The following is a 24,224-nucleotide window of genomic DNA, read 5'->3' on the forward strand; positions in this document are numbered from 1 at the left end:
GCTGTCGAGGAGATCAAAGAGCTCTTGTTGTTCAACCATATCCAACATTCGTCCGCCAGCTTTCGTAACCAGTTGCGTTTCCGTGCCACCCGGGCACAACGTCAGGACTCGAACTCCCGATTTGTCGTAGTGATACGGGTGCTGTTGGAATCGGAAGAAAGATTAACGAGGAGCCGTATCCAGTGTGCGCTTTTCTCAATATGCTAAATTTGCGTTTGCAGTGTAGACCCAATGTATTTGACGCGTTGCAAGATCTCACTGTAATTTTCTTTGTTGCAATCTTACCCCGAACGAGCGACTGATACCAATTACGGCGTGTTTTGTGCCGTGGTATATGGGGAAAGGCTTTCCCGGAACCAGACCGGCCACGGAGGCAACGTTGACGAGGGTTCCTCCTTTGCCACCCTTGTCTTTTCCCATGTACCGGAAGGCCAGCAAAGTACCACGCACCACGGCTGTCTGGAAGAATCGTAAGGTGAGAATCCGATCGAAAGTAGAGGAGTTTGATTGCTGATTGACGATATTTCATGTACACGCTTACTATGTTGATCTCGATCATGAGCTCCCACCGCGCGTCGTCCATTATTCCGGCGTTGTTGATCACGATGTCGAGTCCACCGAACTCCTTGACGACCTTGGCGAACGCATCTTTGCAAGTTTGATTGAAAAACGTTATGGTTCGGTCGAAATGACGTTTTAATCTAGATATCTATGAGGAACGAACCTTACTTTCGAATTCCTGCTGCTTCGTCACGTCGCAGACGATAAAAATTGCCCTGTCGGATCCGAATTCGGCGTTCAGTTTTTTCGCCGATTCATCCCCCTTCGAATTCGCCAAATCGAGAATCGCCACGTGCTGCGCGAATGGAAGTTTAACCGTTAATAGACTTCGCTGGCTGAATCGTATTATTTGTTACGTTGGTCGTATTTTTACCGTCACTACTTACCGCAGCTCCGTTTCGCAATAGTTCCCTGACGTGGGCGAAGCCTATGCCGTTGGCCCCTCCGGTTACCAATGCAATTTTGTTCTGTATCTCCATGTCTGAAAAAAAGAAATTTTCTTGCAATGTCGTTCGAATTTGGCAACTCAGTAATATCGATTCAATACCTGCTTTATATGTCATGAACAATTTCAATCGAATCTAGATTAAGTTGATGTCATCGAAACGGATTTGAACCAGTCAAATATTTTGACTTGAGGTATATTGAATTGACATCAATAATTATTAAAAATGCAGATTGGATAAAAACTGAGTGTCTTGTATTCTGCGCGAAAAAATCAAAGATTCAAAATTAGTTTACCAAAGAGGTAATAAAATGTGTAATTCATAAATAATCTGTACTCACTTGTTGCGGTCACACCCTGCTTAATCAATTAACACAACTGAAACAGAGTTAGCTATTTGTAATCTCCTGCCTAGTTATCTTCAACCGATAAAATATTATCCAAGAGTAGGAACGTTAATTGTGTCCGCTAACGGACAAGTAGCCTAAAGTATCCGAATCATGGATTCTACTGGAACCTCCAAGGTCATTTCTTGGTCTAAGATATCAAGCCCGTGACATGTAGTTTCTTTGCCACTCTTCGCTCCAGGTGAAATTGAATTCGAATCCAAAAACATCTGCATTGAGAACATGAATTTGAGACAAGGAAAAAATAAGTAAAAAGAAGAAACCATAGTTCAAAATATATATGCATGTATAATTTATTACACATGTTAGAATTTTGTCTAATCTGGGCATGGATGTATACCTGCGGTATGTATTATTCTTTCGAATTCCACGTGTCACGTGACAACGTATAATATAGACAACCGTACGTTTCGCGTATCTGATATAATGGCGGGGCCGTCAGTCATATTATAACAGATAGATGGATATTTTTTAAGAATGTCGCGAAAGAAAATTATGGAATATCTTATCGCCTAGACGCGCAACGAAAAATATGTTCTTAGTTTATCCTGATAAAATATATAGAACGGTATACGTATAATGCTACAACTCACGCGTTCGCGCTGCATCGTCCGATGATACGCGTTGTACTGTAACGATATTTAACATTATTATTCGCACACGTTGCTACGTTACATCGTGAACAAGCAAAGAAAAAAAATAACTAAACTCTATAATTAACCATCTTGAAACTACTAAATTATACGGCTCACCGAGTGAGTTCATTACTATCAGCCTTATTACAAAAAACTATTGATCCAACACGTGTTCCTAGAGTTTCTTGTAAAAACTTTGCAAAGTTTGAAAAACGAAAACGTAAAACAAAGTTTTCTCATCGTTCTAATCGCTTGAACTCGAAATTTGTTGCATATTTTTCATTCTTGCGACGTGCGCGGATTATCTTCTCCCACAGTATAATAGAACGTATTTTTAGCAGAGAATCCATTTGTTATAATCATAGTTTGTCTACGTATCAGGTCACTGCTATTTTAAAATATGTGGACACGTACTTAGTTTAGTTTAGAATTTAAAATGTATTATACACACAATATACGTACTTATTTTCATTTCAAACATTCGTAAGTAAAATGATTTTTGAAGTACTTACCAATCGGGTATAACGATAAGGAAGAATAATGAGAATTCAATTCATATTACGTGTAAATATTTCGTATTCAATTGTTAGAAAGATTAAGGCGATACTCAGTAAAAAGAAATTAGTCCGGATTCGTTTGAAGCGAAAAAATTTGATGTAGGGACTATCAAACTATTAGACGATTTTCGTTTGGGTTCGATTAAAATTTACTTCGAAGATTACGGCAGCGTCTGATTTGAATCTATTCATTTTCACCGGGTGAATTGGCACGTGCTCTTCAGCTCGAATCGATCGATTTATCCTTCAGTCGGGATCTTCGCGGTGGGATAATCGGAAACCGCAGCTTCGTAAGGCGGTTTCCCGGATTCGATGATCCACACGCCGCCATTTTCCGCCTTTTGGATAACGTGAATCATACCCTTCGCGGCTTCATCGGTCCTGAGGAAACAGCAACGTTTCAAAACCGACAAGCATTTCCTATCCAGTATCTATACTAGAATATACCGATGAAATGGGTATCGTTACGGTAACGGTTTAAATATCCTTGAAACCAGAAAGAAATATGGCACAAGTATCCATTTGTCGTGATCATAGTTTGCCGATCGAGAATTTTCCGGTTATTATACGTCGTTAAATCTTGTTGTTCAGTTTACATAATTCTTTCTGCCAAACGGGAAAATAGCTTTCGACTACTTAAAAATCAGAGTGAAACATAACGGACTTGTCTGATTTCCGCTATAAAACTTATTTTCATCTTATACTCAGAACCGTACTTTTCGTTAGGGGTAGGAATTGGATACGGTCACGGGCTGTGGAACGATCTCAACTAGAAATGTCACTCTCTCTGGTATCGTGATAATGAGAAATTGGACGAAAGAATACGCACGATATTACTGGGTAGGCCGCCTTAACTTGTTGGATCGCTTCTAAGCTGATGCAGTCCAACGTTCGTCCATCGCATTGGGTAAGCAGTTGAGTATCCGCAGCGCCCGGACAGACGGTCAGCATCCTTACACCGGTCCTATCGTAGTGATATGGTTTCTGGATTGACAGGAAAATGAGCATCAAACCCAGACGAAATACCAAAAACATTTTCAACTTTCACTCTTTACCGCAAATGATCGCGTCAGACCGACGACCGCGTGTTTGGTCCCGGTGTAGATGGGAAAAATTTCAATTGGCATCAGGCCGAGAACTGAAGATACGTTCACGATTACTCCTCCCTTGCCGTTGTTGTCTTTTCCCATGTATTTAAGCCCCAGCAACGTTCCGCGAGTCAAGGCTGTCTGTATCAGGAAAAGGTGATAGGAACGTGTCAACGATATTAGGGAACAACGTACGAAAAGTCAACTGGGGTGTGTCAAAAAAAAAAAAAAAAAGAAAAGTTTCACTTGAGTATAAAAATACGTATGTTAAATATCTCTTGTTAAACACCCTAATTAATATCTACTTCCTTAAAATATATATGCCTTCTTCTCTCATCCATTGTCCTATCCATGACTGAAACCCGACATTGAGCAAGTTGCGAGACAAAAATTGTTCAATACTTGGTACACTCGATTGTTTGAAAATTAGTGTTTCAGTGTTCACGTGAATTGTGAAGCATGTGTGCCACTCTCGACGATGGCTTTCAAATGCATCCAATGAATATGGCCACAATTGAAGTATCACTAAGGTGATCAGCACGATCTAATTCATATGCTTGTGAAAACTGTAGGATCCAACGTTTTTTATTGATTAGCGGACCCCTTTTATGCCTCGGATAATTACTTGGTCCATGCTTGATTGTATTGAACCTGCTAAATTCTGATGATTATCTAATCCATGCTTGATCACATACGGCATGATGTGGCAGATAACATCTCACCAAATTAATGTTGATCATGAGCTCCCAACGTAAATCGTCCATTATTCCAGCGTTGTTGATCACGATGTCGAGTCCACCGAACTCCTTGACGGTCTTGGCAAACGCAGCTTTGAATGTCGATTAGAAAAGCATATCGTTACGGTCAGTATAAATTGTTCCACAGGTTCGGATAAAAGACTTTTGAATTACCTTCCAGCTCCTCGGGTTTTGTCACGTCGCACACGATGAAGAGCGCCTTTCCATTTCCGGACGTACTGTTAAGCTTCTTCTCCGCTTCTTCCCCGTTCGAGTTCTTCAAATCAAGAACCGCCACTCGCTGTTGGGAAAAAAATAAACTCGCACGTGTCTTACTTGAGCCATGGAATTTTAGTGAGGTGCGCGAAACTTACCGCGGCTCCATTTCGCAAAAGTTCCGTAGCGTAGGCAAAGCCAAGTCCGTTAGCCCCTCCAGTGATCAGAACGGATTTATTCTCAATCGTGAACATTTCTACGTGAACATGAGAATAAAGCGTCAATCATTTTTCGGATATGTCGTGGATGGCAATGTACGATTTCACTGTATGACGATAAACGCATGATAGAGTCTCGAAAACTTTGGCAACCTGAGAACGACTCGGGTTGAATACCGTCAAGTGTTCATTATCAACTGAAGTAACTTACTCGGTCTGCTTCCTAATTTTTCTGCGACTAAATTAATGGTTTCGCTAGGAGAGACGAGACTTTTATACTCTTGGCCTCGACCCTGCATTGTATGATAACCACGAGGCTATTGATACGCAATATGAAACACATTAACTTCTTTATCTATAACCTAGCTGTCAACAATTTTTTCTTACATCATCGCGCAGATATGATCAATATAATTAGCTGTGCGAGTAGTAAAGACCCAAATTATATCACACTGCTGTATCTAATAACGATTCAAAACCTTTGAGATTAACCTACGGTTATACAACTCCAAACGTGCACGTTCATCGTCGCTTTTATAAGCTTCGAGTTTCACCTTGAAAATGATAATGATGAATATTTTGACGAAACGAGGTAGTGAAACAGGTTTTTTCATCCTTGAAAGTAGTTAACCCCAAAGCTAAATGATTCTAGTAAGCTTCAAGGCGACGCGTTTTACAACTTAAATAATCCACAAAACTCTTCGTACACTTCAGTCAGTTTTGCGTTCCCCTTATTTGCTATTCAAGCATGTTAATTTATTCAATTTCCAAGCGTCCACTCACGAAGTGTCAACAATTCAGGCTACGCAGCCGTTACATGTGGGTAAACAAAAATCTCTTTATTCAAGTAGTTACTTAAGCATGACATAATATCGTTAAGTCAAAGAGTTCCACGAAGACACCTTAAGCCTTCCTCACAGGCGTGTTAGGGATATCCACCTCATACGCTGGTTCCCCATTGGCAACTAGCCACGCGCTGCCGTTCTTCTCGTTTCGAATCATCTTCATCACTTCATTGGCGACAAACTCCGGCCTGGAAAGTTAAATCAAAGGTCAGATTACCGGGGTCGATTGCTATCAAAGTCGACGAGTCGAGTAGTGACAGAGAACGATTATACTGACGATTGATCTCCAAAATGGGGAAGCATTCTTGAGTGTTCCTTTTCGTCGACGACACCCTTCAGGATCCGTCCACCGCTTTTGGTTATCAGTTGGGTGTTCGTGGCGCTTGGACATACCGTTACAAATCTTACACCACTTTTCTCGTAGTGATACGGTTGCTGAATCAGAATATATTCACCCGTTACATCAGGAGACTATCATCGTGCCTCAAACCCATTTCAATTTCGAATGTTTTTTGTTCCCATTCTTACCCCGAATGATCGACTTAGGCCGATAATGGCGTGTTTGGTAGCAGCGTAGATCGGGAAAATAGTAACTGGTACAAGACCAGCTATCGAAGCGATGTTGACGATGGTTCCTCCTTTTCCACCGTTATCTTTTCCCATGTACTTCAAGCCCAGCAGTACTCCGCGTACGACGGCGTTCTGCGATGCGAAAATTGACGATAAAAATTCCGTTCTTTGGTAAAAACTTCGACGACTCGAAAGTTTTGTCCGCCTTTAATCCAGCTTACCAGATTGATGTCGATCATGAGTTCCCACCGCGAGTCGTCCATTATACCGGCATTGTTGATGACGATGTCGAGTCCGCCGAATTCCTTGACAGTCTTGGCGAATCCAGCTTCAACAATCAAACGGTCCAAAGTGTTGGATTATGCGGGTCATTTTTTGTTTTCTTTAACTCTCAACTCAATTACCTTCCAGATCTTCCGGTTTCGTCACGTCGCAGACAATGAAGATCACCTTGCCCTTTCCGAATTCCTCGTTGAGTTTGCTCACCACTTTGTCTCCGTTCGAGTTCGCCAAATCAAGGATAGCGACGTGCTACGGATAGAGAACCGGTTCTTCGTCAGACGCCTTCCAGTGATTCGATCTAACAACCTTTTTTTATGACTATACTATATTCTCAAACTTACCGCAGCCCCATTTCGCAGGAGTGCTTTAACGTATTCCAGGCCAATTCCGTTCGCCCCTCCGGTTACCAAAGCAATTTTATTTTCTATCGCCATTTCTGAAACATTTGCAGGCAGAACGCACGATCGTTTATAAGGTCGTGAAATTATCAGCCGTTGATAAACGTCAGATAACAAAGTAGTGTAATACTTATATTTACGCTACACAATGCGTGATCAACGATGTGAGATCGAACGGAGCTGGCTAAAATATGAATACAAAGGTTCGTTAACAATCAAAAATCGAAATTGAATTGAATGTCGCTCTTTTCAACGATCACTATATTTCTCTTCGATTATTTACCAGTAAATTGATAAGATTCGGTCTCTGATTCGTATATTTCTACAAAAATATTTATATTAAAAAACTACGGCAAATTTTCAAACATCGAAAGCAGACCGATCCCGCTGTTGTCAGAATTATTCTCGCATTCATCACGCCTTAGTCCATCGATTTCCTCAATCGCATTTCACGTTAATCGGTGTTCTGTACTCACTGATATTTGCACTGGTCAGTTCAAGTCCAAGCGAATAACTACGCAGTAATCGATAAAGCGAAGTAGCGAGAGCGGATCTCAGCGGTTTATTGTATTGCTGGTCACTCGTCTCGGAACTTATCTACCAAGATGATATGGGGGGAACGACGGACATTTTCCATCGGACCGCCTCCTCGTTGAGTAATCCATCCTGTGCGTTGAACACTTCGCAATTTCCCCACCTGCAGGCCATCCGGTGAACGGAACACGATCGGCCTTCCGGAGATAAATTTGAGCGTGTGTGAAAGGGCCGATTCAAGTTTAGAGAAAAAGAAACAAGGCTCGAAGATGATTGATAGTGGCCCGCGGGTGAAACGAAGGTCGGAATGTCGCGATTTGTTTACATGCATTTTCTGCCCCGTCATACACCGATTATTATTTTTACTCTCTGTAATTCGAGGAGACACGGAGGTGAAAAGCACGAACCATCTAATTTCCTTCGCGTGTTTCTCCTTCGACATTGTGCAATGTCAATTACCGGAGAACGCATTCGCCGCAATTTTGTCTTGAAAATTTTGAAAAACATAAATTAAGCACCGAGATGACCTAACGGAAATTCATTACATGCAATTTTCGATAAATTATCGAGTCAAAGAGGCCAATTATGTGCTTAATTGAGATTATTTCTCACGCAAGAAAAAATCGCGAAAGCTGATTCGTCGATATCTTTCACTCGCTACCTTTGACCCAGTTAATTATGACGGTAATTTAACAACCTGTATCGCAACGCTTGAAAGATTGACTAGAAATTTATCATCGTTTTCAATCCAAATATGTGTTCGTATTGGTATCCAAATTTCTGCCAACTCATCCGCGTAATCGAGTTAGAGATTTCGCGATGACAAGTCACTATTCTTCCATAAAATCACCGACAATAACAGCCAGATAAGCCTGGCGTTGAATAATCCGGCAACTTCGACACCTATCCGAAAGATGGTTTCATGTAACCTTCTACGGTTGATAAACTATTTATAAATATGATGTACTTAAACCTAATCTTATTATCGTATTAGAATACTTGTCCATCACAGGTGTACGTGATTTCGTACATTGTAAACGATTCAACAATGAAGTAGATCAGGGTTAAGAAATTTTTCCGCTCGATGTCATTCATGATCGTTTTATTCGCCCTGCATCAATGCAGGCGTACAACTGAAACCAATAAGCTTTCACCTTCACGCCGAAGCCTTCGTCACCGGTAAGTCAGGAATGTCGACCTCGCAAGCCGGTTCCCCGTTGTTAACGAGCCACACACTTCCGCTTTTGCCAACCTTTATGATTTCCATCATGCCCTTCGCCACGCTCTCTGGTCTGAGGAACGAAATATCGTCGTCAGCAAGAATGATCGTGAAATTTAGCTCGAGCCATTTTTCAGTCAATTAATGTGCCTGAAATTCTGTTGTGAGCGCAAAGAGCGAAAAAAAAAACGGACGGAATCCCTACTGATTAGTTTTTGTAGCAACAATTGGTTGTCCAAATTTTCACGAGAGAGATTGAGTCCAATTTTTGTTTCAAATCTTAGATGCTAGTATATTACGCAAGCCGATCCTTTCCAAAATTATTTTGTACAGAATGATCATCAGTAAAATTATTCTGCACAAAATTCACGCGTCAGATAATTATGTAGGACAGAATTTATGCCATGATAAATAATACCCGTAGCAATTACCTCAAAAAAATAAAAAAATATATATATATAAAATAGTCATAAAATTTGTCATAAAAGACAATGATAAATCCGAGGTTATGTGCATATTCGCAACAACTCGAGGTACACACAACGCAAGGAACTGTGCAAACCTACAGCCCAGCATTGTTTGCACACAATTGTCGAAATTGCAGGCGCCTGAATATTATTTATTACATACATAATCTCGCGATTCGTAATTATGTCCATGTAGGATAATTTTTCACAGAATTGTTATCAGCTGTTAAAACAGTAATTGCGGAATAAATAATTTTGTGCAGGATAATTGTGAGTGAAATAATTTTGTATATCGGTTCGGTCTGTGGATCAGCGGTTTGACTCCTACTCATGCTTTTTCTTCGCAGAATGAAACCCGCGAGCGTTTCCTCCTCCTCTTCAAAGAATATGCAAAGCTGCGCCGCTCACGTGACCGTAACGGCGGCGCGCGCATGCGCGGAAAAAAAGAGAGGGGAGGACGTCGACCGAACGACTGACGTTAGCAGGGTTCTACTGTGTATACGAACTGTTGAATGGGGATGCTGCCGAGGACGTCAAAGACAGTTTGTTGTTCAACCATATCCAACATTCGTCCGCCAGCTTTCGTAACCAGTTGCGTTTCCGTGCCACCCGGGCACATCGTCAGGACTCGGACTTCCGATTTGTCGTAGTGATACGGGTGCTGTTGGAATCGGGAGAGAGATTAACGAGGAGCCGTATCGAGTGTACGCTTTTCTCAATTTGCTAAATTTGCGTTTGCAGTGTAGGTCCAATGTGTTTGGCGCGTTGCAAGATCTCACTGTAATTTTCTTTGTTGCAATCTTACCCCGAACGAGCGACTGATACCAATTACGGCGTGTTTTGTACCACCGTAAATGGGGAAAGGCATTGCCGGCGCCAGACCGGCAGCAGAGGAAACGTTGACGAGGGTTCCTCCTTTGCCACCCTTGTCTTTTCCCATGTACCGGAAGGCCAGCAAAGTACCACGCACCACCGCTGTCTGGAAGAATCGTAAGGTGAGAATTCGATCGAAAGTAGAGGAGTTTGATTGCTGATTGACGATATTTTATGTACGCGCTTACTATGTTGATCTCGATCATGAGCTCCCACCGCGCGTCGTCCATTATTCCGGCGTTGTTGATCACGATGTCGAGTCCACCGAACTCCTTGACGACCTTGGCGAACGCATCTTTGCAAGTTTGATTGAAAAACGTTATGGTTCGGTCGAAATGACGTTTTAATCTAGATGTCTATGAGGAACGAACCTTACCTTCGAACTCCTGTTGCTTCGTCACGTCGCAGACGATAAAAATTGCCCGGTCGGATCCGAATTCAGCGTTCAGTTTTTTCGCCGATTCATCCCCCCTCGAATTCGCCAAATCGAGAATCGCCACGTGCTGCGCGAATGGAAGTTTAACCGTTAATAGACTTCGCTGGCTGAATCGTATTATTTGTTACGTTGGTCGTATTTTTACCGTCACTACTTACCGCAGCCCCGTTTCGCAATAGTTCCCTGACGTAGGCGAAGCCTATGCCGTTGGCGCCTCCGGTAACCAGCGCAATTTTGTTCTGTATCTCCATGTCTGCAAAAATGTATTTCCCTGCAATCGAGAATTTGGCAACACAGTGATATCGATTCAATACCTGCATTGTATGTTATGAACAATTTTAATCACCTTTAGATTAAATCAATGTAGTCACTTTATCAACACAAGGTTGCGTAATGAAATGTCGGAACAGATTTGAAGCAGGGAAATATTTTTACTTGAAGTATATTGAACTAACATCAATAATTATTAAAAATGTACATCGATTAAAAACTGTACGTCTTAAATTCTGCGCGAAGAAATCAAACAATCAAAATTAGTTTACCAAAAACGGTATGTAATGTCTAATTCATAAACCATCTGTACTCACTTGTTGCGGTCACACCCTGCTTAATCAATTAACACAACTGAAACAGAGTTAGCTATTTGTAATCTCCTGCCTAGTTATCTTCAACCGATAAAATATTATCCAAGAGTAGGAACGTTAATTGTGCCCGCTAACGGATAAGTAGCCTAAAGTATCAGATCTCTGGATCATGGATCATGGATTATGGATCGTGGATCTGGATCTAAAGACCTTTGATATGTCGGTTCATCTCATAAGCCTCTCTTCGCTCCGGGTAAAATTGAATACATCAACAGATTGATGAGTGAAATGTCACAACAAATGAAACCTGCTGTGTATTTTGCTTTAAATATTAATCTTCCTTTTCCTCCGTTGGAGTTTCAACGACAGGTTGATCTTATACATTGAAATGTAAATGAATTACACGATCATTATTTCAGAGCCGTAGTGAAGTATAAGCTGTCAAATTTGAACTAGAGATGAGAAGCTCCGTATTTTGAGCTCAAGAAAAATCCGTAGAACTGTTTTTCGTTCCTTTTTTTTACCGTTTATCGGTTAACTTGCCTTTTTGACAATATTTCGGCTTTTCAAGATTCACCCCTTTTCACTTGAAAATCATTTAGCTTGACAGTTACTAGCTACGGTAATTTTTATATCCATTATCAAAGAAGGTTTCACAGTGATCGCTAATCATCTTTCCATCTACCCAAATTGTTCCTTCGAATTCCGACCAAAACATCTGAGAAAAATATGAATTGCGTTAAAGTTTGGGAAAATCGACACGTTTTACGCAATTTATTAACTCTACCGTACACCTTAGGTTAAATTGTACGACCATGGTTTGTATGGTGAAAAAATTTCAGCGTTTTAAGAGGTGTTCCTTTGTCGTCTGGTCGACGAAAGTTCATTCGGCGTTTTTGGTTGCAATCAAAGATGAACAAGGATTTACAGAGCTTGTCACTTGAGGATCGTATTTATTCGAAGGATTACAGATAATGAATTTTCAATTTATTTACATAAGCTGCCACAGAAGCAAATAAATTGAAAGAAAATTGACGTGATGTTTCTTTTCTTGTTTTCTTTTCATCGACATCAAGACGATCGCCCGAATAGTCGCTGGCCTCAGGCGGAAACCTTTTTCACCGGTTGATCGGTCATCTGTACTTCAAATGCCGGTTGCCCTTTGTCCACGATCCAGATGCTGCCATTCTCGCCAACACGTATGGCGTGCAGAACACCGACAGCAACGCTCTCCGGTCTGCGGCATAAAACGTTATTGTTAATGTACGATAGGGTCAGTCGATGTAAGTCCAGAAAGAGATACGGCGCTGTAAAAAATGGCTACTGACCTTTGCAGAGTGAAAGTGGAGAACGTTTCGTCGATTTCTTCCTGCTCCACGCTGTCCAGGGTCCGTCCAACGCATTGCGTTATCAGTTGCGTGTTGGTGAAGGATGGGCACATCGAGATAACGCGAACTCCTGTCTTCTCGAAGTGATAAGGCAGCTGTATGGAATCGGAAAAAGCATCTTTGGTTCAACCCCTTTATACGCGCGTAGGTATATCGTGGCTTGCGACGACCCGAGGACTTTGCAATGTGAGGGTGGGAATATTTTTGTGAATACATTACCCCGAACGATCGAGTCAGGCCGATGACTGCGTGCTTCGTCGCGATGTAAACGGGAAAGCTCGGACCCGTGATCAGGCCCGCGAGTGATGATATGTTGACGATGACGCCCCCTTTGTTCCCTTTGTCCTTACCCATGTACCGGTAGCCGAGCAGAGTTCCGCGGACGACGGCGGTCTGTGAAAGGAAGACGGTTGTCGTAAATCTGCGAGGCGACTCGGGTGAGATTCTCCCAAGTGTTCTTCCCGAATCCCTAGGGTTCATCGACTCACGTAGTTTATCGCGATCTCGAGCTCCCATCTCGCGTCGTCCATTATTCCAGCGTTGTTGATGACGATGTCGAGGCCGCCGAACTCTTTGACGGTCGTGGCGAACGCCGCTGATTCATAATTTGATCGGTCAGGTTTTACAGTCGATCGTGACTCGAGACTAGCTTCGCTTATTGCGCGGCAAGTTACCTTCGAATTCCTCCGACTTGGTCACGTCGCAGACGACGAAGAGCACTCGATCCGCTCCGAATTCCTCGTTCAGTTTTCTCGCGGATTCGTCGCCGTTCGAGTTTGCCAGATCCAGAAGAGCCACGTGCTGTCGGAGAGGAATCGGATCAATTTTCTGTCGAACTCCGGTCGGCGTTCGTTTTCAATTTCGAAACTTACCGCAGCTCCGTTCTTCAAGAGTTCTCTGACGTAGGCGAAACCTATTCCGTTCGCACCTCCGGTGACCAGAGCGATTTTATTTTTCACGTCCATGTCTGAAAGCTGAATGGCGGGACTCACGATGAATATTTCTGATTTCCGACTCTGATATAAAATCTTTCCCCCCTGATGTATTGAGGCATCGTATCAAAATTTGTAAACGCACGGTGATGATGCGGATCTTCAATCAATAATAACAATAATGAAATAACTAGATAAAATAGATGGATAGCAATAGATAAAATATACTTTAACATCGTAGCACTTTGCGAGTTGCGTAATATATTCACCTTCCGAACGGATGTTTCAATCACTTTTCCAATTTACACGTAAGCAAGAGCAACTAGTATTTTCGATCCAAACTACTTTCGGAATCGCATTTAATTTTCAAATCTTCTCTAGAAATTAGGGGAATTGTTGTATAAGATTTAGTTACTCTTTGCAGTAACGCCCAAGGTGGCTAAACCACTGATTTCTATTTAAATGACAGAAGCGCCGGCTCTCCGATGTGTGTGTGTGAAGATAACGATAATGATATCTTGAAATAAGAGAATTTTAATTCTGCTGTCAGAAATCTCGTTGAGAACACACCACCTTGAAATCAAGTGAAGTCCATTAAAAAAAAGTCGGTGATTTGTAAACAACACGTACCCAGTTATCTTTATCCGATAAAATATTATGTAAGATTAGAAGCGTCGAGTTTGGACTTGGGCTTAGTGGATTATTGGCTGCTTCTATCTATTTTGCAACCGCATATTGTGCTACTTATCTTTTCGACCATATTTTGGCTTTACAAAAGTATAACAATGACAGTTTTTTCTCTTCGAATCTGCGCAAAGTCTTCGATCTCATTCCACAATGATTTGACATGTTTTGGTAAAAATGAATGACAAGGATTTTGACCGAGGATTTTCAGCTTGAATGTGGGCGCGAAAAACATTCTTTTATTGGTTGGATCAAGTCTCGTACAGTTTAGTCAAATTATTACTATCCCTAAGTCGTTTACTTCTTTACAGGGAAGCTGGGAAAGTCGAGTTCGCAGGCCGGCTCTCCGTCAGCAACCATCCACACGCTTCCATTTTCCCCGACTTTAATGATCTTGATAACACCCTTTGCGACGCTTTCAGGCCTAAAAAAGCAAGCAATTAAAGTGTCAAGTTCGTTAAAAACCTGCGCTCCTCGCGCGTCTGCCAGACTTTCCGATAAACTTGAGGTCAAATTGTTCTAACGTTTGCATGGGGAGAGTTTTCATGTATCCGGAAAGCTTTTCCTTCTCCTCGTTTTCGATGTGAGCTCGTTCGGCACCCTTGGTTATCAATTGAGTATGCGTGATGTGGGGACACATGGTCAGCACTCGAACAGCCGATTTTTCAAAGTGGTACGGATGCTGCGAAGATGAGAAAAAAGTACAAAAAAAATTAACAAAACAATCGCAGAGGAAAACTAAAGCGGTACGAATTTTGATATCGTGGATATTAATCTCACCCCGAACGATCGACTCGCTCCGATTACCGCATTCTTGGTACCACTGTAAACTGGAAAATATACCGCTGGTGTTATGCCGGCGGTCGATGCAATGTTCACCACAACGCCACCCTTGCCACCTTTGTCTTTTCCCATATACTGAAAGCTCAGCAAAGTTCCGCGAACAACCGCAGTCTGTAAAACGATTTTAACGATATCGATGATCGGTTAGGAAGTAAAATACTCGGGACATAGTTGACGGTTCACAACTTACCAGATTAATGTTGATCTCGAGTTCCCATCGCTCATCGTCCATTATACCAGCGTTGTTGACAACGATGTCAAGTCCGCCGAATTCCTTGACAGTCTTGGCGAACGCAGCTTACGGGTTTAAGTAATGAGATATAGACTCGAGAAAAACGGCGGGATGGTTAAAGTTTCAAGGTTTGATCGATTACCTTCAAATTCCTGAGCCTTCGTCACGTCGCACGGGATGAAGGTTGCTTTTCCATTTCCAAATTCTCCGTTCAATTTATTCGCCGATTCCGAGCCGCTCGAACTTGCCAAATCGAGAATAGCAACGTGCTGTTGATTTTTAACATCACCGTGTTAGACTCAAGCTTACCGATATTACAGTCTCAGTTTAACGAAAGCTCACTTTGGCTCCATTTTGCAAAAGTTCCTTCGCGTCGGCGAAACCTATTCCGCTGGCGGCCCCGGTCACCAGAGCTATTTTTCCTTCCACGTCCATGGCTGACAGTGAGAGACAACTAGTTTTGAGATAGAACCAAGCCGCAAACTTATACGCGGTAATCAACGAATCGAGACGCACGGTGACAATCTACTCGTGGCAGAGAACGCCGATTTAGTCGATATCGCAGCGATGTTGATAAGATAATTATGAACTCATGTCACACGTATCGCGGTACCTCGAGTAATTATCTTCCGATTGAATAGTAACGCGATGTCAAGATTATACGTCAACTTCCGTCAATGTGATTTTCCCGGAAAACGGTGGACTTGTCGATCCTGCAACGTATAGAAAGTGGCGAAATTGCGGCGCGAGTTGCAATTTCTATTGTTGCTGCTATCACGGCCGGTAAAAGGAAGTAAATACTTGCCTAAGTCATCAAGCCGATTCCAATTTCTCGTTCTCCGTTATTCGTGTCTTCGGAAATTTCTAGAGTCGTGCTTAACCGTATCGCGACTGACTTTGGAAAATAAGATGCGTGCTTCACGCTGATTGATCTTCGTCATAAGCTCCCATCACAAATTATCCGCGTCCATCATACCGCGTTGCTTGTCACGATACAGAGTCCACCGAACTTCTTGATGGTTGTAAACAGTTCAGCTTAATCGCAAGTCGCATATTGTAGATTAATATTGGAAAATTATTAAACTGCAAAGTATTATACGAGCCATTGCGCCAATTCGGATCCAACAGCCGCCGTTAGAAAATTTATTTGCTAGCTATTCTCATATATTTTTTTATCACGAGATGAAAGACACTAATTTGTAAAATATCAGCCCTTCCACTTTACTGGTCTCCCAGAATCATGAATACTCTTTATCTTCGTATAAAACAGTTCCGATTTTGTTTAATCATTTTTTCAGACCTACAGATGACTTGTAAGATGAAATAAGAAACTCATTTCAGATCTAAAAGAGTCAGAATTTTTAGAAAAATTAGGTTTTCTTCATCCAACGTCTAACGACTTGACCATGTAATTTTAGATTACACAAATCAGAAATCTCTTTTTACCACGTCCTTCCCTCCTTCTCTCTAAAGTTCACATCTTGCTTTCAGTAAGACGGAATTTCGTGAATAGCGGCTTTCGGAAAGGATGCCTGTCAAATGAATTTGACAAAATTACGATTCAATTTTTTTATTTAATCCTGGAAGTACGTTAAATGCGGAATTGTGACAGAAGACCAAAATTTTGTCAAACTATTCTCGCGGAGGTTTGTTTCCCAAGTTTCGGATCGACCGAAGCTGGCGCGTAAGTAATAAATTTGAAAGACTTTTGTCACAATCCAACTGATCCAGCCTGATTTATCGCTAGCCTCAGGCAGAAACCTTTTTCACCGGCTGATCGGCCACCTGGACTTCAAACGCCGGTTCTCCATTCTGGACAACCCAGAGGCTGCCATTATCTCCAACTCGTATGATGTGCAGAACACCTTCAGCGACGCTCTCAGGCCTGAGGTATGAAATGCAATGGTTATTGAACGGTAGTGGTTGAAGTGAGCGCCGAGGAGACCTCGGACTGTGAAAAATACGACTCACGTTTGCATGGGGTAGGGGGAAATTGATTTTTCAAGATCTTCCGCCGACACACTTTCGAGAGTTCGTCCGGCGGACGCCGTGATCAGTTGTGTGTTGGTGAAGAACGGGCACATCGCGACTACTCGAACGCCTGTTTTCTCAAAGTGATAAGGCAGCTGTTTGGAAGGGAAAGAGGACTGTCAGTAACATCTCGATGAGTATGAGTCAGTAACAGAGGATGACAGTAATTTGTTGAACACTTTACCCCGAACGATCTAGTCAGGCCGATGACTGCGTGCTTCGTCGCGATGTAAATGGGGAAAGTTGGACCCGTCACTAGTCCTGCGACCGATGATATGTTGACGATGACGCCCCCTTTGTTCCCTTTGTCCTTACCCATGTACCGGTAGCCGAGCAGAGTTCCGCGGACGACGGCGGTCTGTGAAAGGAAGACGGTTGTCGTAAATCTGCGAGGCGACTCGGGTGAGATTCTCCCAAGTGTTCTTCCCGAATCCGTAGGGTTCATCGACTCACGTAGTTTATCGCGATCTCGAGCTCCCATCTCGCGTCGTCCATTATTCCAGCGTTGTTGATGACGATGTCGAGGCCGCCGAACTCTTTAACGGTCTTGGCGAACGCCGCTGATTCATAATTTGATCGGTCAGGTTTTACAGTCGATCGTGACTCGAGACTAGCTTCGCTTATTGCGCGGCAAGTTACCTTCGAATTCCTCCGACTTGGTCACGTCGCAGACGACGAAGAGCACTCGATCCGCTCCGAATTCCTCGTTCAGTTTTCTCGCGGATTCGTCGCCGTTCGAGTTTGCCAGATCCAGAAGAGCCACGTGCTGTCGGAGAGGAATCGGATCAATTTTCTGTCGAACTCCGGTCGGCGTTCGTTTTGAATTTCGAAACTTACCGCAGCTCCGTTCTTCAAGAGTTCTCTGACGTAGGCGAAACCTATTCCGTTCGCACCTCCGGTGACCAGAGCGATTTTATTTTTCACGTCCATGTCTGAAAAACGAACGACAGGGTCTACTATCGATATTTCTCTGTTATATATTTCCTTCCAGACCTAATGAGGTAAAGTTTGATATTGCTTAAGCGTGCAATTGCAATACTGGAATTTCCTAGACTACGATTGATAAGGTATATCTCAACATTTTAGGTAGGTACTCAGTGAGTTGCGTCATATTTGTAATTGTCGATCGGCTGATTTGATCTTATTTTTCAATTTACACAAGCAAGAGCGATCAGTAATTATATTCCAACTTTCTCGAATAGCATTCAATTTTCAAATTTTTTGTGAAACAGTTGATTCGTTTACGCGAAGAATTTGAGTAGCAAAATTTTTCACCTAGAAAATTGATCGTTACAAAATTTTAACTACTCACTTGCTGTAGTCAGGTCCGGGCTCGTTACACAACTGATCTGTGATTAGAAGCGGTAACGCTGGGCCTTCTAATTTATACGTGGAGATATCGATGATGATATCTCGAAACAAAATGTCTGATAAACTTTCGCATTATCAGAAAAAGAATTAAAATCCCGTCAGCGAATAACTTCGACCGTAATAATGACTGTGTCAAATCCATTTAAACTTCAGTTTGCTTCTGCCTTTCAACTTTCAAGGTGCCACCAACGGCAGAGTTTACTTGTGGAACTATCGATTATCAATCCCTCCAGATTTCGAAGATTTGGATTCCAATCATCTGTTAAACGTAATTTATCAACGGCCGTGTAGTTCGAGATGAAAACTGTCAGTGTATACGATCGTTTTATTTATTCAATCCAAGTGGAATACAATTCAGCTTATAATTGTTGCTTAAAATTCAAATGGTCACAATTATCGTTCCGTTCCCCTTTTTACAAAACTTTTCTAATCACTTCGTCGGGAATGTCAACCTCGAACGCCGGTTCCCCGTTTTCGACGAGCCAAACGCTGCCGCTCTTTCCGTCACGTATAATTTGTACCATGCCTTGCGCCACGCTGTCCGCCCTGATGGTCAAACGTGTTTTTCGTTATTGAAACAAAGGTGATCGAACCATGCTCAGGAATATACTAACGTTTGCGATGGATAAGTGTTCAATATTTCCGTCACCGCATCCGGGGTGACGACGTCCAAGGTTCGCTTCGGGGCACCGGTTACAAGCTGTGTGTCCGTGGCGCTTGGGCACATCGCCAAGAGTCGAACGCCAGTCTTGTCGTAATGATACGAATGCTGAAAAGATTGGAAATAGATCGTGGAGTCCAAGCTTTGAACGAGTCTGCGTTCAACGTTTGCGACCAAAGAGGACGACTCGATGTGATCGCGACTTTAACCCTTGGGTAACAAGGTGCGTCGAGGACTCTCTTCTTACCCCAAATGACCGAGTCAAGCCGATGACCGCGCATTTGGTACCCACGTAGATCGGGAACATTGGAGCATGGATAAGACCAGCTATTGAAGCGATGTTGACTATGGTGCCACCCTTACCACCCTTGTCCTTTCCCATGTACTGGAAGCCAAGCAGCGTTCCACGCACCAGGCCGATCTGTGTAAAAGATTTCAATTAGCGGAGAAGTGAAGAACGGGAAAAACGGGTTCTATCGAGTCGATGTAGAGATGAAAATCTGATTGTAACATTCTTGATTTTTAACTCCAAAAGTTCAATTGCCGATGCCAAAATACGTTAGGTGATGCCAACGACCGAAGAATCCCTGATCTTTGAATCAGAGTGATTAATCATAATCATGCGTAATTGATTCTACTTACGTAATTGATGTTGACCTCTAACTCCCAACGCGAGTCATCCATTATTCCAGCGTTGTTGATGACGATGTCGAGTCGACCAAATTCCTTGACAATCCTTGCGAACGCAGCTGCAAAGTTTGCAACGGATAAATGTTTACAACGATCCATCGATCGCAGCGAGGAGTTTCAATACGTCGCAAATTATTACCTTCCAGTTCCTCGGACTTTGTCACGTCGCAAACGACGAAGATCGCTCGACCGCTTCCAAATTCCTCGTTCAGTTTTTTCACCGCTTCTTCACCTTTCGAATCAGCCAAATCGAGAACCGCCACGTGCTGTGATTGATTGTAATTTAAACACAGTGAAATTGTTTGCTTAACAAATTTTTTCTCACCCGGATTATTTGCTACGTCGTAATTTTTGAATTTCAATAAATTATTCATGCCTACAATCATAAAATTATTTTCTACTCGGACAACTTACCGAAGCTCCATTTCTCAAGAATTCTTTAGCGTATGAAAAGCCTATTCCATTGGCTCCCCCGGTGATCAGAGCAATTTTATTTTTCATATCCATTTATGGAAAATTCACGTCAGGCTCGCGATTAATATTTGACTTGTATCCGGACAAAATTTTAACTAACTTTTTCGACAAAGTCTTGACTCAGTTTGCGTTCGATTCACCAAGATCTTCTCTTTTCACTCGATACTCTTGCTCCGAATAAATCTAAACCACCGAACAAGTAGCAACGTAATAATTAGACGCGATTGGTCAATTCACAAATACGTAATTCCGAACTTATCTGGTTCACGATAAACTTTGGCTTCGCCAAATTATAAACAATAAGTTTATCTACTCTAAAGCTATTCACCTATATGTCATCCACAGTAGGAACCCAGTTTCTTTTTCTGTCCATTGTCAAATCCCTGTAATAAACCAAGACTCTCTTTTGGTTTCGCCAATAATACGGCACAGTTTTATTTACACGGTAATTTTACAACATTCTCTTGTTTCTTTCGGTACAACTGTTTACACACGTAGATTCATTCGTAAATTTTTACAGTCAACGCGCTCCGTCAGTTTTTCCAATCGGATCGGGTTCCCGAAAGCAGTCCAATCTTTCTTCTCCGTTCGTTTTAGGCCTTCGTCACTGGTATGTCAGGAATTACAAGCTCCGCGGGCTTTTGTTCCTTTTCCACGAGCCACGAAGTTCCGTTTTCGGCGACACGTAAAATATGCAGGAGGCCTCTGGCCACGTTCTCGACACTGTATAACGGCAATTGCGTAAATTAGCACGACTATTTTCGCTGAGATAATTTCGACTCTTGACAATCAATCCAAACACGATACTAACGATTGCAAAGGCTCCGCTCTCTGTTTTTCAGGAAGCGCAGTGTAGGGTGTGCCTTTGACGGTTCTTCCTTCGGCTTCGGTCATCAATTGCGTGTTCGTAATGCTCGGACAGATTGCGACAACTCTGACCTTGGTTTTCTCGTAGTAATAAGGTTGCTGTATGGATCGAAAGAAACGGGTTCAATGAGAATGAGAATCTGGTGAAACACGGTTAAGGTAGTATTGGACGGATAATCCCAACGAAAAGTTAGTCTCGATGAGAATATTGAACACTTTGCGATGAGATAAGAGTCTGAAAGAAAATCAATCGTAGCCAAGTTGATAAGATAATTTGCTTAAGCATAAATTTGCGTAACAAATCTGTGGTGAAATTTTTTTTATTTCATACAAAATAAACTCATTGATTTTTCTATATATCTATGAATTTTTTTTTTTTTGGAATTTTCCGCGATTTTCAATAATTTCGTTTTACAAATTTTTTAACGCTCTATTTATGAAACTATTCGTCCCATGCCTCTAAAACTACTTCAGTGTAATGTACGATCATTTGCGAAAACTTATCCAAAAATTCAGAACTTTTGATCAATTTAAAAAAAAATTTTATATTCTCGAAAACAAGTTTTTTAAAATTGCCGAAAAATTCCAAAAAAAAAAAATCACAAGTATTCAGAAAAATCAACAAATTCATTTTATATGAAATTAAAAAAATTACACCAGAGATTCGTTAACACCTTTTTGGCATTATTATTATTATTATTATTATTATTCGAAACGACTTATCTTATCAACTTGGTCACGATAATTTCTTTTCAGATCCTTATCTCATCGAAGTGTTTAATAGTTTTATTGAGACTCACTTCTGGCTGGAAGTATACGCCCAATAACACCCTTAACCAATCGATTCTTCAATATGGTTGCAGTTTTCAAAATGAAATCTTACCCCGAACGATCGAGTTAGACCGATGACGGCATGTTTTGTACCGCAGTAAACCGGAAAGACTATCAATGGCGCTACACCAACGATCGAAGAGACGTTCACTATGGTTCCTCCCTTTCCTCCGTTGTCTATTCCCATGTGCTTCATGCCCAGCAACGTTCCACGAACCAGGGCAGTCTGTCGGGGAAATTGTAGGGGTCAGTGAGTCGGTAGCTAAAGTACCTGATAAGCAAACGTTGAGTTCAAAATGGTCGACTCGATGGAAAATGGTGGTATATAAGTAGGCGGAAGTTTGTACTATTCTGATGTCAAGTGGAATTTGCGCCAATTTATTTACTCTTTACGTTTTCTCCGCTGTCCGACTTACGTAGTTGATGCTTATCTCAAGTTCCCACCGCAAATCGTCCATTATTCCAGCGTTGTTGATCACGATGTCGAGTCCACCGAATTCCTTGACAGTCTTGGCGAATCCGTCTTCGAGTGTTGAACAAATAAAAAGTATCACGACACTGTGACGGTTCGTATTTGAAATATGAAAAGAGACGGAGAGGGAGAGAGAGACGAGCTTAGATCGAGAAGAGCGAAGGCTCAGTGGATTTACGTAGTTCGATAACATAAGACGCGTAAAGTCAGTGAGTTGAAGCGTAAATCCTGATCAGGTAGAAATTTTAAACCGAATATAGTACAGAGAACACAAAGACTTCGCTCGCAATCTTTTCTTTTTTTTTATTCACTTTCAAACATCTTCACGTTCTTACGCGTACATACCTCGCTGAAAAGAAAACCTAGCTCGTACAAATTTTACTTCACGGACAATTTTCTCCTCGCTCGTCGTTTTATATTTTTATTTATACCTACGCGTGTTCTTCGTTATTTATTACGTGCGTGTTTAAACTAACAGGCTAAGTTTGTTAGTCCTGCGACGCGTAGGGTATCTTTTATATCGTAAAAATAAAATAACGAATTTAAGAATGAGTGGATAAATAAAAGGAATAGAAAACAGAGGTTCCAAAAATTATATAAAAATATGCAATTTCTATTGGTGTCTGATTACCAGTCTTCGTGTCCTTATCTCATTTTATCGCGTAGATTTTAGAATAACCTAAAATCGTTACAATACCGAACTTTATAGAACACTTTGAGCAGTTTTATACCTCTGTCTATAGTATTATTCTCTTGTTCCTACCTTCAAGCTGTTGGGCATTTGTAACGTCACAGACTAGGAATATCGCCTTCCCCTTTCCAAATTCCTTCTCCAATTTTTTCACCGCTTCGTTGCCGTTAGAATTTGCCAAATCCAAAATCGCCACGTGCTATTAATCGGGAATTTATAACAGAATCGTGATATTTTCAAACCCTGTTTCATTTCTAAACTATGAATGCTCGAATCGCTCACCGCAACTCCATTGCGTAATAATTCCACCGCGTAGGCGAAGCCTATTCCACTGGCTCCACCAGTGATGAGTGCAGTTTTTCCTTTGACGTCCATATCGCTATAAGCTGTAAGAATTTATGAAAGACGGTTAATTATTTTTTGAAAAAACTTTTACTCCTCTTCGGCGCACCGTGCCAATTAAAACCCTTTGGCCACTTGTAATTTTCTCTTCAATTCCGCACGGCTGAAACATTATCGCAACTCACCTAACGCTGCGGTCACACCTGACTGGACTGATTAACTTAAAATCCTGTGCTTTTATACACTTCTGTTCTAACGCCTAACTAACCCAAGTACAATTTTTCACGTAGATAAGAATAGATCGCGTACATACCGTGATTAGGCGTTGATAACTTCACCTTATCGTTTGCAGCTCATTATTTATTGTATCTAAGCCCTGCTGAAGGATTGGACAAAATCGTAAGAAAAGAGCAAAAAATTGAGCAAAAAAAAAAAATTAAAGAAAACAACGTAATCTAGCCTTAAAATTTTTCTTCGGTACGTGGTTTCTATCCAAATTCGAGAGGCGATTTAGATCGAGCGCCTTTGTTTTCCAAGATAACCGTAGGAGTCTCACATTATGGGGGAAAAGAAAGATTTCCGCTATTTACAACTATTTGAAGGTTGAAAAAATTTCAAAACAAATTTCATGGTGTAATTATTA

General features: G+C 41.7%; 6 protein-coding genes across 6 annotated transcripts; all 6 read right to left on the bottom strand.

The window, feature by feature from the left end:
* Nucleotides 1-5,677: 5,677 nt before the first annotated feature.
* LOC124309284 (15-hydroxyprostaglandin dehydrogenase [NAD(+)]-like) lies at nucleotides 5,678-7,592 on the bottom strand. The gene is made up of 7 exons (XM_046772776.1): nucleotides 7,436-7,592; nucleotides 6,903-6,997; nucleotides 6,684-6,810; nucleotides 6,501-6,607; nucleotides 6,238-6,411; nucleotides 5,987-6,144; nucleotides 5,678-5,897 (listed from the first exon to the last, which is right to left on the bottom strand). The coding sequence occupies exons 2-7, from the start codon at nucleotides 6,993-6,995 to the stop codon at nucleotides 5,768-5,770; spliced, it is 789 nt and encodes a 262-aa protein (XP_046628732.1). The 5' UTR covers nucleotides 6,996-6,997; nucleotides 7,436-7,592; the 3' UTR covers nucleotides 5,678-5,767.
* A 986-nt stretch (nucleotides 7,593-8,578) lies between these two features.
* Nucleotides 8,579-11,205, bottom strand: LOC124309283 (15-hydroxyprostaglandin dehydrogenase [NAD(+)]-like). The gene is made up of 7 exons (XM_046772775.1): nucleotides 11,076-11,205; nucleotides 10,647-10,759; nucleotides 10,429-10,555; nucleotides 10,241-10,347; nucleotides 9,985-10,158; nucleotides 9,686-9,840; nucleotides 8,579-8,785 (listed from the first exon to the last, which is right to left on the bottom strand). Exons 2-7 carry the CDS (start codon nucleotides 10,737-10,739, stop codon nucleotides 8,650-8,652), a joined length of 792 nt encoding a protein of 263 aa, XP_046628731.1. The 5' UTR covers nucleotides 10,740-10,759; nucleotides 11,076-11,205; the 3' UTR covers nucleotides 8,579-8,649.
* An 813-nt stretch (nucleotides 11,206-12,018) lies between these two features.
* Nucleotides 12,019-13,434, bottom strand: LOC124309282 (15-hydroxyprostaglandin dehydrogenase [NAD(+)]-like). The gene is made up of 6 exons (XM_046772773.1): nucleotides 13,333-13,434; nucleotides 13,135-13,261; nucleotides 12,949-13,055; nucleotides 12,680-12,853; nucleotides 12,401-12,555; nucleotides 12,019-12,309 (listed from the first exon to the last, which is right to left on the bottom strand). The coding sequence occupies exons 1-6, from the start codon at nucleotides 13,423-13,425 to the stop codon at nucleotides 12,174-12,176; spliced, it is 792 nt and encodes a 263-aa protein (XP_046628729.1). The 5' UTR covers nucleotides 13,426-13,434; the 3' UTR covers nucleotides 12,019-12,173.
* Nucleotides 13,435-16,705: 3,271 nt separating this feature from the next.
* Nucleotides 16,706-18,631, bottom strand: LOC124309281 (15-hydroxyprostaglandin dehydrogenase [NAD(+)]-like). The gene is made up of 7 exons (XM_046772772.1): nucleotides 18,495-18,631; nucleotides 18,020-18,114; nucleotides 17,822-17,948; nucleotides 17,636-17,742; nucleotides 17,367-17,540; nucleotides 17,123-17,277; nucleotides 16,706-17,036 (listed from the first exon to the last, which is right to left on the bottom strand). The coding sequence occupies exons 2-7, from the start codon at nucleotides 18,110-18,112 to the stop codon at nucleotides 16,901-16,903; spliced, it is 792 nt and encodes a 263-aa protein (XP_046628728.1). The 5' UTR covers nucleotides 18,113-18,114; nucleotides 18,495-18,631; the 3' UTR covers nucleotides 16,706-16,900.
* A 229-nt stretch (nucleotides 18,632-18,860) lies between these two features.
* LOC124309285 (15-hydroxyprostaglandin dehydrogenase [NAD(+)]-like) lies at nucleotides 18,861-20,575 on the bottom strand. Its single transcript, XM_046772777.1, has 6 exons — nucleotides 20,319-20,575; nucleotides 20,044-20,170; nucleotides 19,857-19,963; nucleotides 19,462-19,635; nucleotides 19,168-19,322; nucleotides 18,861-19,099 (listed from the first exon to the last, which is right to left on the bottom strand). The coding sequence occupies exons 1-6, from the start codon at nucleotides 20,409-20,411 to the stop codon at nucleotides 18,967-18,969; spliced, it is 789 nt and encodes a 262-aa protein (XP_046628733.1). The 5' UTR covers nucleotides 20,412-20,575; the 3' UTR covers nucleotides 18,861-18,966.
* Nucleotides 20,576-20,782: 207 nt separating this feature from the next.
* LOC124309286 (15-hydroxyprostaglandin dehydrogenase [NAD(+)]-like) lies at nucleotides 20,783-23,841 on the bottom strand. The gene is made up of 7 exons (XM_046772778.1): nucleotides 23,767-23,841; nucleotides 23,522-23,625; nucleotides 23,312-23,438; nucleotides 22,493-22,599; nucleotides 22,129-22,302; nucleotides 21,190-21,344; nucleotides 20,783-21,101 (listed from the first exon to the last, which is right to left on the bottom strand). The coding sequence occupies exons 2-7, from the start codon at nucleotides 23,612-23,614 to the stop codon at nucleotides 20,972-20,974; spliced, it is 786 nt and encodes a 261-aa protein (XP_046628734.1). The 5' UTR covers nucleotides 23,615-23,625; nucleotides 23,767-23,841; the 3' UTR covers nucleotides 20,783-20,971.
* Between the last annotated feature and the right edge of the window lie 383 nt (nucleotides 23,842-24,224).

Source organism: Neodiprion virginianus, chromosome 7 (genome assembly GCF_021901495.1).
Source record: "Neodiprion virginianus isolate iyNeoVirg1 chromosome 7, iyNeoVirg1.1, whole genome shotgun sequence".
In the NCBI taxonomy this organism is placed as follows: domain Eukaryota; kingdom Metazoa; phylum Arthropoda; class Insecta; order Hymenoptera; family Diprionidae; genus Neodiprion; species Neodiprion virginianus.